Source organism: Platalea leucorodia, assembly GCF_965183815.1.
Source record: "Platalea leucorodia genome assembly, chromosome: 4".
In the NCBI taxonomy this organism is placed as follows: Eukaryota; Metazoa; Chordata; class Aves; order Pelecaniformes; family Threskiornithidae; genus Platalea; species Platalea leucorodia.
The window spans coordinates 117,620,736-117,645,231 of NC_138826.1; the positions used below are offsets into that span (position 1 = coordinate 117,620,736).

At 39.4% G+C, this 24,496-nt stretch overlaps 1 protein-coding gene across 1 annotated transcript in view; it reads right to left on the reverse strand.

The window, feature by feature from the left end:
• Positions 1-24,496, reverse strand: part of PCLO (piccolo presynaptic cytomatrix protein) — a gene marked incomplete at both ends in the record, with an annotated part of 378,928 nt that overhangs the window by 335,922 nt on the left and 18,510 nt on the right. The window contains one exon of the mRNA XM_082309114.1: positions 22,113-23,519. Within this exon, the coding sequence (XP_082165240.1) occupies positions 22,113-23,519 (1,407 nt within the window). The remainder of the gene's footprint in view (positions 1-22,112; positions 23,520-24,496) is intronic.

The window sequence follows — 24,496 nt, forward strand, 5'->3', positions numbered from 1 at the left end:
TCTGGACAAGAAAAATATGGGCCCACTGCTAAACATGGTGGATGTAGCACACCCTGGCTACAAAGAAGGCCTACAGCATCTTAGGCTGCTTCAAAAGGACCACAGCCAGAAGATCAAAGTGAGTACTTCTATCCAGTACTCATTAGACTACGTCTAGCACACTGCATCCAGTACTGTGCCCCCAATACAAGAAAAAGAGTGACAAACTGCAGCAACTTCAGTAAAAGGATGTAAGCACTGATGAGTTATTCTATAGGCAATTAGGAGAAATTTCAGAATCGGTAGCTCTTGTCCTTACGGGAGATTTCAACTTCCCAGGCAGTAACTGGGAATATCATACTGCTGTGACAAGCAGGTCTTGGAAATTCTTGAAGTTTGTAGGAGATAACTTCTTTTCACAGGTACTCAGTGAGCCAACTAGGAGAGATGCCCTCCTAGACTTGCTATTTGTGAATAGAGAAGGACTGGTGGGAGAAGGGATGACAGGTGGCTGTCTTGGACACAGTGATCATGAAATGGTTGAGTTTAAAATTTTCAGTGTAATGAGAAAAAAAGGACAGCAGAATTGCTACCCTGCACTTCAGGAGAACAAACTTTAAGCTATTCAGGAAGCTATTTAGCAGAGTACCCTGGGAATCTGCTTTTGAGGGCTTAGGAGTCCACGAGTGCTGGTCAGTCTTTAAGAACCACCTTTTAGAAGCACAGGAGCAGGCACTTCCACTGCATCATAAGTCAAGCAAGCAGGGCAGAAGACCAGCTTGGCTGAACAGCCAACTCCTCATGGAGCTCAAGAAGAAAAAAATTGTATCATCTCTGGAAGCGAGGTCAGGTTTTGCAGGGAGATTACAGAGCCGTGGTTCATATATGCAGGGAGAAGACACAAAAGGCCAAAGCTCAGAGTTGAAACTGGTCAGTGTTGTTTCAGGTAACAAGAAGGGCTTTTTAAAATATGTTAATAGCAAGAGGAGGTCTAAAGAAAACATTGGGCTGATACTTGTTGAAGATGGTCGTCTGACTAATAGGGATGAAGAAAAAGTGGAGGCATTCAATGCGATTTTTGCCTCAGTCTTTAATAATATTGATAGGCCTTGGGCTGCTCACTCCCCCGAGTCTGAGGACCACGAGTGTGGGAACAGTGACTTCCCCGTTGTCAACACTGAAATTGTAAGGCACCAGCTGTATCAGCTGAATGTCCACAAGCCCATGGAGCCTGATGGGATTCATCCCAGAGTACTGAAGGAGCTAGTGGATGTTATGGCAGCATCCCTCCCGATCATCTACCAAAGGTCTCGGGAGTCTGGGGAGGTCTCTGCTGACTGGAAGCTAGCCAATATTATTCCAGTTTACAAAAAGGGCAAGAGGGAAGACCCAGAGCACTACAGACCTGTTAGTCTAACCTCAGTTCCTGGAAAAAATATGGAGAAGATCATACTGAGTACTACTGAAAGGCATTTAAAGTCATCAGGCACAGTTAACATGGGTTCACAAAGGGAAAGTCCTGTTTAACTAATTTGATATCCTTCTATCATAGAATCATCATAGAATCATAGAATGCTTTGGGATAGAAAGGACCTTTAAAGGTCATGTAGTCCAATCCACCTGCAATGAGCAGGGACATCTACAACCAGATCAGGTTGCTCAGAGCCCCATCCAGCCTGGCCTTGAATGTTTCCAAGGATGGGGCATCTACCACCTCTCTGGGCAACCTGTTCCAGTGTTTCACTACCCTCATTGTAAAAAATTTCTTCCTTCTATCTAGTCTAAATCTACCCTCTTTTAGTTTAAAACCATTGCCCCTTGACCTGTCGCAACAGGCCCTGCTAAAAAGTCTGTCCCCATCTTTCTTATAAGCCCCCTTTAAGTACTGAAAGGCTGCAATAAGGTCTCCCCACAGCCTTCTCCAGGCTGAACAACCCCAGCTCTCTCAGCCTTTCCTCATAGCAGAGGTGTTCCAGCCCTCTGATCATTTTTGTGGCCTCCTCTGGACCCTCTCCAACAGGTCCATGTCCTTCCTGTGCTGAGGACCCCAGAGCTGGACGCAAATATGGTTAAGATCACCCACCTAGTATATATGTATATACATATATATTAAAAAGTATATAAATATGAATAAAAAGTATATAAAAATAAAAAGTCTATAAAAATGATAAAAGTATATAAATATGATATGATATAAATACGATAAGATCACCCACCTAGTGGATGAAGAGAAGGTAGTCTTTCCGGATTTTAGTAAGGCTTTTGATACTGTCCCTCACAGAACCCTTCTGGACAAGCTGTCCAACGGTGGGATGAGTGGGGTCATGGTGCACTGGGTGAAGAACTGGCTGAAGGTCAGAGCTCGAAGGGTTGTAGTGAATGGGGTTACATCTGGCTGGCAACCGGTCACCAGCGGTGTTCCTCAGGGTTCAATTCTAGGGCCACTTCTAATACATTTATCAACGATCTGGAGAGGCAGGAGTTGAATGCACCATTAGCAAGTTTACTGATGTTACCAAACTGGGAGGTGCTGTTGACTCTCTTGAGGGACAAGAGGCCTTGCAGAGGGATCTAGATAGATTGGAGCATTGGGCTATGATTAATGGGATGAAATTTAAGAAGTCAAAATGCCAGATTCTACCCCTAGGACGGAGTAACACCAGGAACAGGTATAAACTGGGAGAGGAGTGGCTGGAGAGCAGCCCTGCAGAAGGAATCTGGGGCTGCTGGTCAACAGCAGGCTCAATAGGAGTCAGCAGTGTGCCCTGGCAGCCAAGAGGGCAACTGGCATCCTGGGGTGCAAACAGAGCATAACCAGCCGGTCAAGAGAGGTGATTATCCCACTGTATTCAGCATTGGTGTGGCATCACCTTGAATACCGTGTGCAGTTCTGGGCCCCACAATTTAAGAAGGATGTGAAGGTGCTTGAATGCATCCAGAGGAGGGTAACACAACTGGTGAAAGGACTGAAAGGAATCTCGTATGAGGAGCAGCTAAGGACTTTGGCCTTGTCTAGTCTGGAGGAAAGCAGGCCACAGGGCGACCTCATTGCTCTCTACAGCTTCCCGAGGAGGGGAAGTGGAGAGGGAGGTGCTGAGCTCTTCTCCCTGGTATCCAGTGATAGGACTCATGGAAGTGGTTCAAAGGTGTGCCAGGGGAGGTTTAGACTGGACGTTAGGAAGCATTTCTTTACTGAGAGGGCGGTCAAACTGAAACAGGCTTCCTAAAGAGGTGGCCAATGCCCCAAGCCTGTCAGTATTTAAGAGGCATTTGGACAATGCCCTTAATAACATGCTTTGTCAGTCCTCAATTGGTCAGGCAGTTGGACTAGATGATCGTTGTAGGCCCCTTCCAACTGAAATAGTCTATTCTATTCCAGAAGGTAACCAAGGTGGTTAGAGGCTAAAGCAACTCCCTTGTGAGAAAATGAGGGAAACAGGTTTGTTCAGCCTGGAGAAGACTACTTCAGGGGACCCTAACAGAAGTCTAACAGGACTTACGAGGAGGTCATCAAGAAGACAGAGCCAGGCACTTCAGAGCGGTGCCCAGTGGAAGGACAAGATACCACAGACATAAATTTAAACCGAATATAAGGAAAAGCTTTTTTAACCATGAGAACTTTCAAGCATTGGAACAGGTTGCCCACAGACATTATGCAGTCTCCATTCTTGGAGGCTTTCAAGACTAGATGGGATAAAGTCCTGAGCAACCTGGTCTGGTCCACTGACCCTGCTTTGAACAGGAGGTTGGACTAGATAACCTACTGACATCCCTTCTAACATCAGTCATTCTATGTCTGCAATTTACATGTCTGCATTTGAGCTAGTTGTCTAAGATCCCATTATAGTCAGTGGAGATCTAGTCAATACCATCAATGAAGTTTAGTCAATAATTCATATGACCAAACGTAGATGAATCACATCACTTCATTAACTATATTGATTAGCTCACTGTTGAGTAAAGTTAACCTTCATGAACCCGACCAGCTGCAGCTGTCCACATCATATGCGCAGTCATATGAGCTCCACCCATTAGGTTTAAAATATCAGTTTCCAAACACAACTCTTTGCAGTCTAAAAAAAACCAAATTCTCTGAAGTGTCAGAACCCCAAAAGTACACACCTTATTTCGTCAGAAAAAGTCCAGCCAGCTCTAGGAACAACTTTCGGTATGGATTTACTTAGAGGAATAAGGGAACTAAAGTTCTGCAATTAGCAATGCCTGTTACAATGTATGCATTAAGGGTCATATGACAGGAAGATCAGATCAAAGAGCAGGCTCCCATCCCTTTCGTCAGCATCTTTGATGTCCCCAACTATCAGCAATACTAGCTGGAAGTGTGAGGGCCCTGAGTACACCAACAGACTCCAGTTGCCCTGCCCAGTTTTAAAACGTTTTTGTCTGTAAACCTTCTCTTCCCCTGCCCATAGGTTTAGGTACTTGGGTTAAAGGTCTGCTTTGATACGGCATAGCTGTATAACCTTGGATGAGATTTCTACAAAGAGAGCTAAGGTATGGCAAAACCGCTGTGAGAAGCTCCAAATGTGGCTTCTACCCATGTAGCCTCCACCCACTGGGTTGGGTGCTGCATTGAAGCCTCTGCCCTGCTGTACATACGCTGTGCTGTGGTTGTACCTTGTTGATGTTGATCCTTCCTTGATGACTTGATTTCTTGGCTCAACCTCAAATCTGCCTTATGACTACAGACTTTATTGGCAATCACCAACCGGACTGTTGGCTGAACTTTGTTACTGTCACCAAACCTGCTCTGCTTGTCCTGTTCAGGTACTGTGGGACTGCACACCTCATCAATGAGGTCACTGTCTTGCTGTCACCCTCAGCTCCCTCGTTGAGGAGCCCGGTCATGTTGACTGCTGACAGCAATCGACAGCAAAGGATTCAGTAGCATCACCACTAATACAAATGGAAGCATAAATGGCAAATGTCTATTAGGACTGACTCAGACTCTTGGACATCTTGTTGATCTATTCAGATTCACCAATCCATGGAGCCATAGGTCAAACGCTACTTCAAAATTTATGCCTTCAGAATGCTCTTTAATAGCACTATTGCTTCAAGATGCCATTTCTCCAAATTCCTCAAAATTCTTCCTCCAAATTCTATTTTTTTTCCTCCTTGCAATAATATGCATAACTATAAACATGTTTAATGTATTTCCTTGTAAGAAATATGCTGTGATGTCTTCAAATATAACTCCCCCTACCCCCAAATAAAATAAAAATCTAATCACACACTTAGCAAAGCTTGAGACAAGATCCAAAAAGTACTGAGCAATCATCCAAAAGTTCCTATGATATACTTCGTTTTTTTACTTTAGCACTTATGGGTACGTGACTAAAGTTTCTAGCCATAAACAAATCATATATTTTCAACAGTTCTCCATCTACACACTAAAGCGTTGCATATAGAAACAGAGCAGTACCATGAAAAACCAGCATGAATCACTTCAAGTGATTGTACCATGTTAGTCACCTTCCTAAAAGATTTCATTCATCATAAGGGTCTTTACTGAGGAATAATCAAATTTGTCACCTACATTCCTAATAAGCTTTCTCTGTCTTTTTGAATAGCTCAATCAAGCAGACTGAGCTCCTTATAGGATAAGTCACTCCTTCAAAGGAGTGAAACATAGCAGCACCCTACCCATAAGTAGAAGGCTGAAGTAGATCAGATTACTCATGAGAATGTTTATTACTTACAAGACTAAACCTTGAACTGTTAGTTTCCAAAATTTCCTGAAAATTATTGTGATTTTGGAATTGTAACGTTCAGGGTTCTAGTGCCATACCTTCTAACATACCTGGAAATAACTACGAACAAGAGCCGAAGTTTCTCACTTACCTAATCAGTTTAGAGGATGAAGTTCTGAAATCTCAAATGCTGCTATGAAAGTATATCCTCAGAGACAGAACGCAAGCACTTAAACCAGTATTTAGTTCTGCTTCTGTTAGTTCTCAAGGCTGACTTGTTTCAGTTACATCCTGTCAGACAATACTATCTGCTAAAACCAAGAAACATATTTCTATCGATTTGAACAGTCACGACACGATGCTGATTGACCAATGATAGCCTCTCTGAAATCAGAGTCATTTCCAGCAACTCCTGAGAAGTAAATCAAGGAAAATGACATTTGTATTACCTATTTGATTAATTTTGAGACTCGTTTCTTCTAAAAGGCATCACTGAGACTTTCAAATTTTACTTCAGCTGCCCCTCCAATAGACATGAGCAATACATTTTTAAAAGCCTGAGGAGCTTCAGCTACGTGACAAAAATAAGATACGTTCTTTCTGGTAGTGATGTCTACAAATGTCTTGCTCTTTTCCCACAGTTCAGCTGACTAACAGAGTTTATCTTACAGTGTTTTGTAATACCTTTTTTTCCTGGTTTAGAGCTTTAATGTCTCCAAAAGGGGCTTAGATCAGTAGAAGCCAGCAACAGAAATTCCTGATCAGTCAGAACTAGGTGAAGAAAATACATGACGCTTGAGGTTGCAGAAATCTAATTCGCTATCGCTTTTAATTAGATAACACCATCCTATTTATTTTTACTAATAATCTGTCTATGGAAGTTCTGTCACTTGTAGTCATACAAGGAATCTCCACAATCAAACATATTACTCGTATCACACTCTCAAACATCTTGCCAAACCAAAATTCTCCCTAACCCTTATCTCACCTTCCAAGTTACTTCAACGGGCTTGACAGGACTGTGCTGACAGATAGCCTGTCACAGGAGTAGGTTCTGTGGGACTCCTCCACGGGCAAAGTGCATTGCCTTCTCATGGACCAACGAACGGAGAAGAAATTACTTGTTCTGTGCCTTCCCTTTCCTTTCTTACACGTCTCATAATAACTTAAACGCATCTGTCTAGTTTAGAAGCTGTTGTTGTCACGATGTTTCCACCTGTAATGAAGACTGAAGGCCGCTGCAAAAGTTAAGTAAAGACAGTGTTTTCCTGGTGATGACCCTCCATATAGCACTTACAGACTGTCGTTTCCCTTCCAGTAGCTTCTTGTGGGAAGGAGGAGTTTTGAAAGCTGGACAGTGTGAGGAAGACCATCCTCAAGAGTTGACTGCAGGAACTTCATAACCTATCAACTCTATGGACCCCAGGGAAAAAGCCTGATTAATTGAATTGATCAATTTGTGACTGATCATTGAAACGCAATCCTGTGACTGACAATCTGCATGCCTTTCCATCTTTATCTTTGTAGGTCATGCATAATTCAAACATATGCTGCTTTCACTTTCCTCACTTGAAATTATATTAGAGTTCTAATTTGGGGGCTGAACCTTATAAAAATGGACCTCCTGTATTCTTTCCTTCTACGCACTGCAAGGTCTTATTTGATTTTATTCTGCCTATATACAGATAAAGCCTTCAACATTAAGCATTCAAGCATTTAATAGATCAGACTCCTGGCCTTTTTGACTGAACAAGGAAACAATTTCACCAAAATTAAAAAGAACTAGCAATAAGGTAAGGTAATGATTTAGAGTCTCCATTGGAAACTAAATGGCTTACAAAATGTATATATAAATCTTTGAATGAATCATTTGCAATGAATCTTTGCACTCCCCTACTACCCCATCAAATACAAGAGTCTGCAATGTATTCTAACCACCATAAAATCCAACCTTTAAAAGAGAATATCCAAAAATACACATCATCTGCAGATACATAAGGAAGTGATATACAGTATGAACCTATGCATTTGAATCTCTGTATATGTCCATTATTTTTTATGATGCTAAGAAGAGATAGCATAGAGACTGAAACCCCAAACTAAATCATGACACAGATAATTTAAGAGCCCTTCTTTCTAATATTTTCATAGAAATAATTCCATCTACTGTATTCTACCACGCTGAAGCACTGGCTTCAGGTTTGGTACATTCAGGAGACAAAATGAACATAACTGCAAGGAAATACACTTATGTTAACAACTGATCTTATTACTTTTTATTACACTAAGTTGCAAATAATCATCTTTCTGTCAGCACCTTCTTCTTTCCACTTGTCTAGTTTCATTTCTCTTAATGTTTTAAAAAATGGATCTTACTTTTTGGTAATTAAATAAAATGAGATGTTCACACGTTTAACTTTACTATCAAGTGGAAAATAGGCAATAAGAATAACTGCTTTAGAATGGCTGAAAATAAAAGGTGGAGAGAATGAGACCATAGCAGTTAGTAGTATTTTGAACACAAAATTCAAGATGTGTCTCTTCTCAGACAGATTCAGTGCAACAGACTTGAAGTCAAGTGCAGAGAAATAAGTGATGCCAAGGAAACAGCAGATGAGATCTGTCAACAGAAATAAATATTTTTTTTTCTTAACAGAAACTGTACAGGAAAGGTATGTTCAAAAAATATGAAAGGAATTAGAAAGCGTACCAGGGAAATAACTAGTTTCTAACAACTAGTACCTGACCCTACTTTATCAACAAATACATATTTTGTACTTAGAAATTCAAAGTATGACCTTCTTAAAACAGTGTCAGTCTACCGGCATTCCTTTTCCTTTTTATTGAAGGAGTTGCATAAATAAGATTCTAACACACGAAGAGAGGAGCCTGTGCAGAGGAAACTGATGTGCTGTTGCAAGGACACCTTGATCTCTCCTGCTGTCTATTATAGGCATACAAAGTTTAGTACTGAAAGGAATTAAATACTTTTCAATGCATTTTTCAATGACTCCTCACAGACAATGAAGCCACTTTTTATACAATGTATGTAAGCAATAGGAAACTAATTAAAAGTGATATTAATACCCTGCAATACACACAGAATTAATCCAAGTCATAAAGACAGAACTAATCAATTGGAATAAAGGAAACTGAGGGGAAAAAGCAATCCAAGTGCTGCAATCACATCATAGCTTCAGAGTTCAGAAAGAAAATTAGCGTAAATTTTCCTAGACATGCTCTGAAAATTATATCCTGCATGCTGATGAAAACCCAAACATTTCATCCTGATTCCTGTTATAATTATAATAGAGCAACAATTATTTGCTACTGATTATGAAAAATGTACAGTAAAAACGGAATTTATAATATTTGTTCTAGCAGAATTTCACTCTAGTGATGATACATCAGTTCTGATGCCACATGCCTGGATTTAAAAAGCAAATGACTACTTATTTTTGAATAGTGAGTTTAGATCAAAAAATACAGACTATATACTTGTAGAAAATTATTAATTATATATGGACAAGTCATCCAAACAAAACATTATTTAAGAGCATGAAACTCCTCATAAATCCTGCTAGAACATAAGGATTAACCATTCTCACATACATGGAGGTTCAGAGAATAGATCATTACTGAATAAATTTTCATTTCAGCACACTTAAAAGGTCTGTAAATTGCAAGGTGTTTTTTAAGGCCTCATATTTTACAATATGCATATACTATTTCCAGATGCAACAATACAAGTTCTGCAACTGGAAAATCAGTTACTAACTAATGTAAAGTTACCTAATTAACCCTGCATTTCTTTCTCCCCCACTGCCTTCCAGCAAAAGGAGACACCTAAAAAATGAAAATCTTTAATGTAAAAGATGACAAGAGGAAGGAGCCCCATGGTTAATAAAAGAAAACAGCATAGGTTCAAATATAAACAACTCTTTCAGCATGTATGGAGAAGAGGTTGATTTAGGAGGAGGAGGAAGCAGAAAATGGTGTTTAGGTGAACTGATTTGATTATAAATATTCCAGACATACAGATCAAGTGTCAAATTCCATTCCTGGAACATTGTATGCAATTTTAGCTTGGATTCTGTTCTAACCCTTCCTTCCCTCCAAAACGGCATCTATGCCTTTTACTATTAAACTTGTTAATATAACTTGGAGAAGTCAACATACACCTGCCTTGAAGAAGACCTACTAGTACACACATTTTTTTAGAGATATCACAGTAATCAGAAATCTGCACTTTATACCTTTGGCTACAATCATTGTCTGTGTGAAGTCCACTGACGTACAATGACTGATGGCCAGTTTAAAGTTAGTACTCCTTGGAGTGGACTGATCAGGGTTTCCTCTGGAGCCCATCACCTTCAGAAACATTTATAAGATAATAATTGTGTTTACAGCAAAGTGCTCCACTGCATCCTTCCAGCATGGTGCTGTAAGACACAATGCATGTGTCTTCTGTGCCCTCCAGTATGGCATGAGAATTAGGGGAGGCATGGGGCAAAAGGCATGCTTGAATACTTGCAACATCCTGGGTTTTATTAGTTAAGAGCGTAGCTAGCAGGTCAAGGGGAGTGATTATTGCCCTGTACTCAGTACTGGTGGGAGAGTGCTGTGTCCAGTTTTGGGCTCCCCAGTACGGAGAGAGACTGGAGCAAGCCCAGCAAAGGGCCATGAAGATTAGGGGACTGGAGCATCACTCATACAAGGAGAAGCTGAAAGAGCTGGAACTGGAGAAAAGGAGTCAGGAGAAAAGAAGGCTCGGGGAGGTCTTCTCAATGTGCATAAATAGCTGATGGGAGAGTGAAAAGAAGATGAAGCCAGAGTATTCTCCATGCTATCCAATGAATGGACAAAAATTCAAATGAGAATAAATTCAAATACCAGACATTCCATTTAAACATAAGAAAATACTTAAAAAAAAAAAAAAAAAAAAAAAAACAAACCAAAAACCAAATAAACAAACAAACAAACAAACAAACAATGAAGGTGGTCAAAGGTTGCCTAAAGAGGTAGTGGAGTCTCAATCTTTGGAAACATTCAAAACCTGACTGGCGCTGAGAAACCTTCTCCAATTGACCCTGCTTTGGGCAGGGAGTTGGTCTAGACAGTCTATTCTGTGATTCGTAGGTGGAGGGAGCTTCACCCTGCCCAACACAGATACTAAAGACAATTACAACATCAAACGTATCTGCATTTCATCCTGGAAAGACAACCAGGAGCAAACTCAAATGTGCCCAAGGAAATCACCAGAGAAAGGGCATCGTGCCTCAGACCAACACCTGGAACAAGCCAATTCACTGTGTTGAAGCTGAACCGTTCTTGATTCCAGTTACCAATAGCGCATAGAAGAAAGGAGGGTAAGAGGAGAGCATGAATTTCACTGAAGCCTCTAATTATGACTGTAACTAACTATAACACATTATGGATTCAAACAAAAATTCCTTTAGCTTCACTGTGCATTACGCCTCGTGAAAAAGCATTGACCAGATTTGTCATTTGAAGGATGATGGAGCACTAACACAATCCTTACAGGTTTGGAGAAAAAGCAGCACAGCTAAAGTATTTAAAAGGATGCGAAATCAAATGAGAGATTACGTTTTGATCAGGAGATCCTTCTGCTGATAGGTGATATAGAAGAAAAATGGCAGCGCTCTTTCTCTTTAGAGGTCTGGGATAACAGTGTAATTGAGTCACAGCAATACTGGGCACACGACTTTAAAAATTCACTACACAGCACAATACAAGTGTTCTTGGCTCAGACATGATTCAGGACAAAACAGAAGCGCATTGTAGGTCAGCACAAAGGTGTACGTACAGAAGCCTGCGAAAGAGGTAGTTCTGTTTTACTTGTTCTGTAACGAGTACAAAGCCTACATTTTCACAGTCTTACAAAAGTCATACCGTGACATCAATCTTGAGCCACCTTAAGTAGATCCAAAATTGAATTTCTTTTTAAAAAAAAAAATCTAAACCAACTTTGTTTTCATCAGAATTCTTGCCTTTCTCTAATTAAAATTAAATATTACAAAAATGCAAATTCTTTTAGAGATAGTGCCGGAACATTAATCCAATGTCCACTTCTGACTGTAAAAGAAAAGTGGAAAACACCTCTATTACAAGACACCAAAAACACCAGCCAGAAAGTAGAGCATGCTGAAATTTCACTGGTTTAGCCATTTTTCAGTCTAAAATAGACTTTTGATCAAACAAAATATTTGGTGCATATTTCAATACAAAAACATTTAAGAAACATTAAGTATTTCAAATATTCCTTTTTTTCCCTACTATAATTCAAAAGCCAGAAGAGAGCATCTGAACTTGGGTATATGCTCAGGTTGGTTTTTATGTAATATGTCAAGTTCAATGTTTCAGTGAAAATTCCAGTTGAATTCCTTTGGGAAAATAATATTTATACAGAAATTTAAGGGTTGGTGTATTGGTTTGGGGGAGGAGTGGGGAGGGCTGGGAATAGGAACAGGTGTACCCGACAGCTTTTCCAGACAGTAAAGGACTTAGTGTCATGCTCTAAATGTACAAAGAGATATTTACTAACTACTACCTTGAAGACAACAGTTACAAAAGAGTCTGTCAGCATTCACAAAGAAACAGAATCATAGAATCATAGAATCATTTAGGTTGGAAAAGACCCTTAAGATCATCAAGTCCAACCATTAACCTAGCGCTGCCAAGTCCACCACTAAACCATGTCCTTAAGCACCACATCTACACCTCTTAAATACCTCCAGGGATGGAGACTCAACCACTTCCCTGGGCAGCCCGTTCCAATGCTTGACCACCCTTTTGGTGAAGAAGTTTTTTCTAATATCCAATGTAAACCTCCCCTGGCGCAGCTTGAGGCCATTTCCTCTCGTCCTATCACTTGTTACTTGGGAGAAGAGACCGGCACCCACCTCGCTACAACCTCCTTTCAGGGAGTTGTAGAGAGCAATAAGGTCTCCCCTCAGCCTCCTCTTCTCCAGGCTAAACAACCCCAGCTCCCTCAGCCACTCCTCATAAGAATTGTTTTCTTCTTATATTAAAGAGAAGATAAAAATCTTAAGATAAATTACAAAAGTGACACTTAAAAAAAAAATTCAGAGATTTGTATTGACAACTGCTGGTGAGGATCAGTTATGCCATCATCTTCAACGTACTCCTGTATTTACAAATGTGTGCAATTATGAGTGAATGCCATTGTAAAACAAAACAAACAAACAAAAAATCACAATATAGTCCTTCTGGGTAGGTCAGGAAAATGTTCAGAAATCTCAAAAAAAAAAATAAATGAAAGATTATAAATACATCTGCAGATTTTAGCCCAATTATTCAGGTAATTGCTAGGCCATAAAAATCTCAAAAAATGTAGCTACATTCATTGAAACAATAAATTTAAGGACAAGATTTCTTATGTTCAATTTGTAATCTCTGTACATGACAACTGGACCGTTTCCAATGTGAAGGCTGTTTGCTAAGGAAAAAAAAATTAAAAAAAAAAAGCAAACCCAAAAGATTACTAACCTAGAAATACTAAAAACAGAAGACCACCATATGGTCTTTCAAGTCTTGTCCTTAGAAGCCTAGGTTACCTCACTGTCTGAGTAATTTCATTAACCTACAGAACACAGATGGAAAACCAACATACCTCATCAGTCTTCTCAGTGAGTGCTCTGGTCTGATCCAGCCTAGTGGCTGTTAAGTTTTTTTTCTAGTGACTGCAAAAATATATTCCCCCCCCCCCGACTCAACAGGATTTTGTACAAAATTCAGTCAGAATAGTTTAGAGGCAGCTAATCCCCCTCTTCAGCATCAGTCCATGACCTCCTGCTTCAACTGCTGCTAGACAGCATCTCAAACAGCTTACTGGCATGAATCTAATCTCCTTTCCACAACTATATAATGGTTTACGTTCCCCTCAACCTCCATCCTTACCCTTAGTAATACTGGAGAAATCAATTTAATATGTTAATAACATTAAATCTAAAGCCAGGTTTGTTCTCATTCTGGTCCCCTGAACCGTATGCATTTCAGAAATATTAAAAATAATTACTGGCCACTGTCACTTTAAATGGCACATTCTTTCCATTGCTCAGGGAGAAGTACTATTGTATAGCATACAAAACAGGAATCAGAAAAGTGTCCCACCTTGCTCATTTCTTCTCTTTCTTTACATCTTAAGGTTTAATTAATTATTTTTACTGCTGGCCACACTTCATGCAAACAGTTCAAATTAATTGCAAAATGCCTTTGATTACACTTGTGCAATCCCATTAAGTTTAAAATCACCAAACAGCACTGGCAAACATGTGATTTTTAGACCTGCTTTGTGCAAAATGTTGACCTTTCTTTACTAGCGTACTGTCATGGTGTGGCGAACACGAGCCTTTTGGTCAGCAGAAGCTTGACATGAAATTTTAAACATATGCAGTAATTGGAACTTATTAACTGCTCTAACAACACGAACAATTTCAGTCTGCAAGAAATAAGATCACAAATTGCATGCAAATGTTTAAATTTACAGTATGCTGTCTTTTCAGAATTTTATTAAATACTCAAATATCTACCTGTCCTAGTAATCCAACTATTACATTAACAAATATCCAGTGAAAAATATTCTGGTTTCAGCTGTATAAAAGCCCCAGAGATATTTAAAAAAACGCTATTACAGCATTTGTTCCTAGAAACAGAACCTGTTCTTCATATTGCTGGAACAGGAGAAGAAAAAAAAAAACAAAACCAAAACCAAAAAAACTTTCATTTGAAGGTCCCCCTATAGCAAATCTACCAGAAGACCAAAACCATGTAAGGGTTCTGATAAAAAGGTAAATGCTTTAGATTTTTATGATCACAGAAGTTTTGACAGTGTCTGCATATATCATTAATGTGATCAGATAGTACGTAACGTCTCACTAAGCTACCTCAGCTGGGCACCAGAAAAAAAATTGAGGCACTTAACATCCATTACATTTTGTCTGTTGCTTAACAAAATCTGGAAGTAGGTCAAAATGTTTAGACTCATTGGGTCGTATCTTCAAATTAACTAAATCTCGCACCAGTATTTAAAGTCTGTAAATTAAGTCTTTTTGTTTCTCAATAAAACATGAACAAAAATGTATTATTCTGTAATGTACAAGAAAAAAAATAAAATACCTTTATCTAATAAAGTGTCTTTAAAATATTATTATAAAGTTCACCAGAAAATGTCAAACTTAGATGCAACTAATACCAGCTTAGCTTTCAGAAGACTTCTTCCTCATTTAATAAATGGGACACCAACCAAGTTTCTAATGAAATAACGGAGAAGAAAATCACCTGGCTCAAGGCCAGGTCAGTAATTTTCCCGATTATCTGTTCTAGATTTGTGACTCCAGCTTGACTCTCTCTAATACACTAGTCTATAAACTGTCTGATTTCCTAATGGCACAGGAAAAAAAGTAAACCACACACAAGAATCAACACTGAAAACTCTGTGTTAATCGTTCACCTAAGCATTTTATGTTTCAAGGTGCAAAGACATCTAGAGGTGGAAAAAATATATATAGGTAAAGAAGTCATTGAATATGAATTCCAATTGGATGAGGAAAACAGCCAGCTCGACAGAACTGTGTGTGGCAGCAGCAGTGCTGCAGTAGACATCCCTTTGGATTTCACACCATCAATGGCCATTACCAACATCAATAAAAGCCATCTGGCCTTGCATAGCTTTATGTCTATATCTCATTCTTTGTTTCAACACTATTTATCCATCCCTGGAGTTCTTTGTTCTAAGAGATAATCTGGAAACTTTTAGAGACCTGAATAAAGAAAACAAACAGCACGCAATTAATCATGGTAATAGTGCTTCCAAAGGTCACGCTATTACTTTGAGCAATGATATGAATCTTCTTGACTCCTCCAATTTAATTCTGGGGGGGAGGGGATCCCTAACTTTATGGTCATAACTACTGGAAAGAAAAATTAATTAGAATGCAATCTTATAGCTAATGCCTTGACTAGTAACCCTGGAGATCTAAGAAACCTTGCTTTCAAATAATGTCCCAAGATCATCACATTCAGAAGTAACCATCAAAACCTGACTGCCAAAAAATGAAACTGCATTACTGTATAGCTTGCTTTGGACCATTCCTACTGGAATGCAAGACATCTGTTCAGAGAAACTTCTGAGAAAGTAAAGATGATTTCATTTCTCTCTACAGTGACAAGGAATTCAAACAAAGCCACCACAGGACATCTATTAATTAGCTTATCTGGATGCAGCGGCTTACTCTGGGCTTCATTTCCTCTGTTGCAACTCAGTGGAAACTCATGGGGTCTTGGAGGAGACCAGAAGCTTGGCTCTAGCATCCCAGTTAACAGCCCTGAGCTGAGGATGGGAGTACTGAAGTCACATGTCTATTTGCAGATCTGTATTTTGCATATAATATTATCGGAGAATGAATAAACTCAACAAACCACCACCACATTGTACTTGACCATGAGCAGGCTTTATTATTATTATTGTTACTGCCAATGTTTAATGCCAAACAGTACTGCCTCTGGGTGAACTATTCTCAAGGACACGCCAAAATCAGATCCCAAAAGGGGTTTCATCTGATGTACAGACTCCAAAGGGATTTAAACAGAAGCTAGACACTGCTCAAAAGGAATGGCTCAAGCCACGTGCAGAAGACCAAAGTTCAGGCCTCTGAACCATCATCAGGTCAAAGTAGGGTTTTCTGGACCACAGCTTTAGCTGTGGCATCAGAGAAGGACAGAAGCTCCTAACACATACTTACAAGTATCATGGGCAACTCAAGTCTCTGTCTTTAAGCATTTAAATACCTCTGCAAATATGAATACCAGAAGCCTAATTCTGTTGATGAAACGTAAGCTCTTCAGCCTTATTTCAAAGGTGAATTCAGACACTATTTTTTTAAATATTTATATTTAATATTTTGACTAAATCATCCATCAAAGGTCATTCCATATTAGCCCTTCTATTCTGTATATACACAATACATGTATTTTACAGGAAAAATGGAAGAGGTGAGTCGTTCTGCTATTACAAATATTTCCATTTTAACATTGTTTCTATTATGCATATTGAATTAGTTAAACAGGAGAAGTAGGATACCTCATTTGGAGTTAAAATAATTTCACTCTGACAGTCAAGAAATACAGTGGGTTTTTTATCATCTAACATGCACTCTGTTTTTCAATGCCAGATTTTATCTTTAAAATAATAATGAGTAGTAGTTTTAACATTTTCTCAATTATAAAGACTTATCATTTAATGGATATAATTTCCATAAACTTTAGTGAATACATTGTGTTAGCCTATTATGTTCTGTATTATTTGGCTACTGTTACTAAACAATAACAGCATTCACTTTCTTACAATCAAAATTTTGAAAGGAGCTTTAGATACAAAGGGAGAGGGAAGAGGCAGAGAAGATAAATTATGCAAGTGAAAGGAGTGGTTGTTTTTCTCTTTGTATCTTAAGTGCAAATTCTTCTTCACTGTGTTTCCCAGACACCATCTGTTTCCAAAACAACTCATCACCAAACATAACAGAGGAGATAGGAACTTCTAATAGGAGTTGAACCTGCCAACTTGCAGAATGGTCTGAGCTTTCTCAAATAGGAAAAACACGATAGTACAGAGTTGTTAATAAATTAAAGGGAGGCAATGGGTGTCACCTCAGATGATGTAGTACACCATTTTAGGGATTTTCATTACAGTCATAGATGGCTCATTACTTTACAGTGTTCCTGCACACTTGCTTTAAGAAGTCCAAATCACATTTGGGCAGTTAATAGCAGGGTTCGTTTCACTTAGGATAGGCTGGGGGAGGAGGGGGGTGGGGGGTGGTAAATTCTTTTTTAAAGCCTAATATTAAAGCCCGAATAATGGGTCACACCTGCTGAGGGCCTTTCTCCATTTGCAATTAGATATCAGTGAAAGTTTGGAAAAACAGAAACTGCCAGAATTATTTACATCAGAGACCCACCTGTGCCAGTACCCTTTCTGCAGAATTTTAGGAGATACAAGAACCCAAGACATATTCAGGTATATAACAACATGCCATGACAAGAGAGCTCCCCTCATCTCCAGAGAGGCTTATATCAGTTCCAAAATGCTAACTATTTACTGTGACTTCTAGAAGTTCTTATTGGAAGACCAATGTACCATTTTTAACCTGGTTATACTACTGAGTTTAATGCTTGCACTGTGTTTACTCAGAAAATGAGTTTATCTTTTTGCTTTTCCCTCTCTCCATAGTATGTGAGGAGAAGAAAAAATTATTTATTTAGTCTGGTCTAATAACTAATAGTGGCAAAATAAGTTATCAGAAAAGCATCTAAATTCTTTTGGTGGGTTATACATATATTTTTAAAAAAGATCTGTGATACAAGAATACGGATTGAACAGGAACCATCAAGTTCAGTGTTTATAAACTCCTGCTTATAGATTCCTGCTATTGTATCCACCCATGTCAAACTATTTCATACAGACAATATTCGCCGTAATAAATATATTAACAAACATCACTCTCTATGTGAAATGGTTTATATTATCTATTCTGATTACATCTCTAACAGATTACATCTTTTTCAAACAAGAAATCCTTAGCAAGTCAGAGATACGATGTCTCTTCCGCCCTTCCCCAGTCCTCCCTGTCCTCCTCCTTCATTCAAAACAATTCTGTCCTTTCTGTAGCTCCAATAATTTATTTCACACATGGAACGTTTTTTTACTTCCAAGTACCTTTCCAGATAATTTTATAGCTATCAGTAGACTAAAAAGTGCTTCTGTTGTTCCCTTGGCAGTTCTATTAGATTAAATCCATTAGCACACTCACAAACACACACATTACATTTTGAGCTCTTTTCATTCATAGCATGTGACTCTATTAAGATGTTATTCTTTCTTGTTGCCCATACAGATTCTACAAATTTAGATATCTTAGTTTTCCTTAGCGTAGTTTTAAAATCTTCTTTTTTATTTTACTACATTAATTCATCACAGGTTCTATATTCCTGACCCTGCTGCCTCAACATACTTTATTACATTATAGGCAACCATCTCCGCTCCTGTTCAATATTCTGAACAGCTTCACTGAGTTTTAAATGCACAAAATGGTCGTTGCCACACACTTCATTTCTGGCTTCTGCAGTTGCGACCTTGTGCTTTGTTACTAAAAATAGAGCTGCTTCCAACTACCTGAGCTGGAAAGCTAATTACAGAGCTGGTAAACAGTGCTCCTCCCTATTAAGCAAATGGCAGAATAAGGAGTCTGCTAATGCACTAGGGCACACATGGTACTGTGGGTCTTTGAAATCTATCAAGTGTCATTTATTTAATCATTTGTGGCTGTTTGCTTCATGGATAAATTACTACTTAAGTAAATAACTGTTCGACTGTTGGATCAACAAATCAGGAAGAAAAAGAACAATCAGCCCATTTTAGGAAAAAGTATTCTAGCTTAATTCTCAGCTTGCACAAATCAGAATAATTTCACTGAAGTAAATAGCATATTGTTGATTTAGACGAGGTAAAAGTCTAGTTCTCTTATTTCCTGCAGAAGAGGGGTTATTAGAGAACCAACTGTTTGCAGCAGCTTAACGACTTTTTTGAAAGATATTTCTGTCATATACAGGCAAGAACAAACAGCTGCCACTGTAAGAAAGCACCTTCTTCCCTTAAAAGCACTCTCACCCATGTCTGCAGCACAGCAGCACGTTGCCTGGAAGACACTCCCTGCTGAAAGATCCTAAGGTAGAAATGCCCATGGAATTTAGATGCTCCTCTCTATTTGTCAATGAAACACTGGTTTCCCTGCTCCCTGGGACTGATTCTTACCGTATAGCCCAATACAACCTTTGCTGGCAACAAGGTTTCAGCCACCACTCAATCAATAAAACTCAACTAATTTTCAGCCATTACTGAGGCAACAATATATAGATAATACATAAGTGACTGTTAGAATCACTGTGATACAGCTGCAGCCCCAAAGCAAAACTGTGTAATACGCATTACGTTTGTTCATCTAAAACACTTTCTGGGGCCAAGAGGGAATATAGCCTTCTGGAATTATAATTTTTTTCTTTGAACGCAGAATATAGGAATAAAAGAACTAGATAGAAAACCACCAGAAAGGCCAATTTTAAAAAGCATTTCTACTTCTCCTTCCTAACCCTCCAAAAAATAGAGATAAGTAAATAAAACCTCCAAGACTGTACTCGAAACGTTAGAAAAGTTTGGTGGAGGAAAAGAGTACGCTAGTGAGCACAAATTATTTGCTTGTCATCATGTTTCTGTCATGTAACAGGTATATACTATACACAGTGCATACAGGGACAGAATTGCTATCTGAGGTTAAATACATTATTTACACAGCTCATTTGGGAGAGGAGAGGATGAGCTCCCTCTTCTGTCTCCCATCTTCATGAAAAGAAAGTCAGGCTGTCCTCAGCCAAGCAAGCTACCTCCTGTTGTCAAGGAAAAGCAGTTTTCCAGTTCTTAGCAAAAATGATTGGAAAAAAGAAGATAAGATGGAAAACTGGACAGATATGGCAATGTGTAGTATAAGGAAGAAGAAAATGCAAGAAGGAGACAAAAAAAGAGGCAAAGAAAGGTATGAGAAAGCCAGACTACAGAAGATCAATAGTATTTCAAGCTCTGCATATTCCAAAGAGTGGAAACAGAGAGAGTCCTCTGGTAATAACAGCAATGGGAAAAGAGAAACAGGATACCGGCCTTCTCATCTTAAACAGAAGAAATACAGAGAGTATAAATCTGCACACCACAAGGCAGTTCCACACCATCACACCTCAGTCAGCTCTGAAGAAGTCAATTCAGGCACCAGGACTTGCGTAGTTGTCATTTTAGCATAGCATTTCACCAGAACTCACACATCTTGTTTCCGTGGTATTCTGTGGATGCATACTAAAGTACCTCTGGAGAAAGTCATATGCATTTTTCACATTTAAAACCTAAATATGTGTGTGTGTGTGTGTATGTGCATGTGTCTGTGTATACACACATGCGTGTGCGCGTGTATGGGGCAGGGGGCTGGACCGTGATGAAGGAATGTGCGTGTTTGATGGAATTCAGTGCATAAGCAACATTAAAAGTCAATTGAATCCTGGCTTTCAATCACTGATCAATCTTCCTGTGTTTTCAGATCTTTCTGTCTGACCTAAATGACCACAAAGACAGTAAACAACATATTCGTAAATTAGATAAAATGTGCTTATTATCATAGGACAAATGCCTTTCAAATGATAGTATACTCCAGAAAACAATCCACAAAAAAGCATATGAAGACAACATAAGCAATATTTTCCCTGCAACTTTCTATTTGTCCCAACATTAGTTCTCATCTTAAGGCAGAGATGTGATAACCTTTAACCCTGGGAGCCGTTTCTAATTTATTCATTCAGATTTCAAAGCCACAACACTGACAGCCACTTTCTTCATGTACTACACAGACCAACTTACACATTTAAATTACTTACAATTATTTTTAGGTGGTCTGCTTCTGTTTAGTTGAACTCACCAAATTGATACGGCAAGTAAGGTGTGCCTCCACCTTTCTCTTAAGCTAGTATAAAGTTTCCAATCCCCTTGCCAAAAAATTATGAGAAAGAAAGGAAGGGTAAAAACGTGCAATGTGAGGAAACTGTTGAAAATAAGTTGCTTAATTCTTTTAAATATAAATTGGCTCTACTGGATCTGTCTTGGGCAATCATGGAAAAGGCACTTTCAAACTCGCACTCCTTAATGAATGAAGTGACTTTATGAACCTTACATTATTCACACCAAAAAATTACGTATTTCACCACACAGGTATCACTCAAACTTCAGCCTTCCTAATGAGTACATCAGCATGTGCAAAGACTCCAGAGCCAGAATGATATTAATGGAATAAAGTTAGGGATATATTAAACAGGAGAGAAGGGAAATAACTAAGCATTAACACATTCCTTCATTCAACAATTGTCTGAATCAGGGGCATTGATTAATGAAGCACACACGTTAACGTACAATACTGAAGCATATGAAAAAGAACTTTATCCCATGATGGACATGGGATACAGTAGTTTGCAGTAGTTTGCACCAATAGTACAATAGTAGCACCAATTTCAAAAGCATTCATAACCATAATTAACTATCTGCTTATGCCTCAAAAACCTACCAACCAGCCATACCGGACTCCCTTAATCTGCAGAAAATTCATTGGAAGTACTTTCTGACTACTGGCCAAGTTTCATACAACACAGATATTTGATTTTAGAAGCCCTCAGATGATGAAACTTTCAAATTTTTCTTGACAATTCAATAGCTAAACATCATCTAGAGACTGGTCTCCACAGCACAGGGAGCCTGCAGGTAAGAACACAGGGTAAATACAAGCTCGATCGCCTTACCTCAACTATGTGTGGCATTGGGTTAAATCCACAGAGGTTGCACACAACTTTCTTGCACTCTGTACACGTATTAAAGTTGGGGGGATCCTTAGAACCAATATTTAGTCCAGTTTTACAAAGGGGACAAGACACTTTAGGCTGGCTGGCTTTGTCCAGTTCCGACAGCCCAGCAGGTTTCTTAGCTTCAGCAGCCTGAGGCTTGCTATCTTTAGCCAAACCAGGTTTCTTTTCTAAATCAGATCCTTTAGTCGTTAAAACACTACCCGCTTTTGAGGGCTCCGACTTTTCAGTCATAAGAGGCTTGGCTTCTTTCTTTACAGGAACAGATTTCGGAAGCAGCTGAGCCTGACCAGCCTCTTTGGGGACTGCCTGAGAGGCTGGAGGCTGTGACGGAGGCTGGGGCTGCTTCGCTGCAGGACCAGGCGGAGGCGGGGCTGATGTCTGAGACCCCGGCTGACCCGCTGTGGAAATTAAATTTGAGGCCTGGCTGAAGATTGAAGCTCCAAATCCAAAGAGTTTCCCAGTAACTGTTTCTTGTGGTGTTGTAGGCTGAGGCTTAGGGGCATCAGTGATGCCTCCCAGATTAAGGCTGAAACGCCTTGATTGCTCAGGAGTTTTCTGAGGTGGCTGGGGTTGAGGCACCAGCTGTGCTGGTGCTGGCTTGGGACCTGCCCCTGCTTGTGGGCCCTTGGCAGCTGGTTTGGTATCAGGCTTTGGGGATGGTTTTGTTTGTAACTTCTTAGGATCATCTTTTGCTTGTGTTGGCTGAACAGGCTTTTGAGTTTTAGCCTCTGGTCTAGCCCCAGGCTGAGATGCAAGCTTGGGATCTGACTTCTGCTGAGACACTGGTGGAAGGGGTTTGGAATCTGGTTTATCCCCAGCTGGCTGTGTGTCCTGTGACGGCTTGGCAAGCTCTGGCTTTGGGGAATCTGTCACTTTCTGTTGAGTTGGTGGAGGTCTGGGACCTGCCGAATCCTGTTTCTGCCCTGGTGCTGCAGAGGTAGGCACAGTATCCGTCGTAGGCTTCTGTATACTGGGTTGTTTTTGCTTATCTTCAGCCTGTGTTGGCTTGGCCTGATCAGACTTTGGAGTAGGATCTATTTGCTGGGAGACCTCAGTAGGCTCAGCGCAGGGTTGTTTTGATTTTACAGCAGGAGACCCAGGCAAGGACGGTTGCTTTTTCTGTGGCAGGTTTTTTTTCGATTCTGCTAGCTGCGAAGGATCAGGTTTTGGAGAAGCATCTTTCTTTTGAACTGGATGTGGCTGGGGAGATGGTTTAGCTGTTGAAGGTGGAATGGGTGTCTTCTGTTTGGGTGGAGGTGGCTGTGGCCCAGGACCATGGCCTGGTGCTAGGTCACCACCTAACGCTCTTTGCATCTGGCAGTTTAAACAGAGCCATTCCTTGATCTGCAGAAAAAAATAATTTTAAAGGTATTATAATTAAGATAAGGCAAAGTTAATAAAATCAACATAATAATAGGCTATTCTAGTGTATGGCTTGTTGCAATACTTTAGACTTCTGTGTAAAAAGGCAGAAATATTACCACTAACACTGTTTTGCAGTTAACATGCCCAACTGATTTTTTCATTCTTCTCCACATTCCTGTGATTCAAGCTATTGCCGAGCCCATGCTTCTAATGACTTCACATTCAGTTTATACACAGTTGAATATTGGAGGATAAAAACCCAGCAGAATGAAAAACTGCACTGGAATTTCATGGGACCCAGCAGTGATTCATTTATAGCAATGATTTGCCAGAACAGAGAAAAAAAGACAAATACAGCTAAAATAGTTTGACACATCAAGTCTGCTGACAGAAAACAATAATCTGAATTAAAACACAGTAAATGCATCATTACCTTTAAGCATACATCTATCAAGCTCTTCGTACAGCTTATGGTTTTGGTAATGGTTTAAATTACAGGGCACAAGTATTGGCAGTATACATGTATCCAATGAATTAGGCACAGAGGTGTGTTAATGAACACCATATATTACACAGACTCACACTTTACCACCAGTTTGAGGGCAAGTGTTCATTTGGAATCAGTGAGGAGCTTTGCCTAAGCTCTGATGGTATTTTAAAAACCATAATTAGGTTTCCCAAAATTCCTTTGTTATTAAAAGAAGCTCTCAGGGTAATTACTGTACGCCTGTATACAATGTGTCCCTCTTTTTAACACAGGAACAAGGAATAAGGTAAATAATGTATTTACCCATGTTTCTCATAAATTTTAGTACCTCACAACTTTAAAATATTTTTTCTCCTTCCCAAGAAGAATTACATGAGAAGGAAACTGTATTTTCTAATAAGACAGAAAAACTCAGTAATCCTAAGTGGTCATCCCTACCTTTGCTTTTGTAAAGCCTCACAATCTGAGG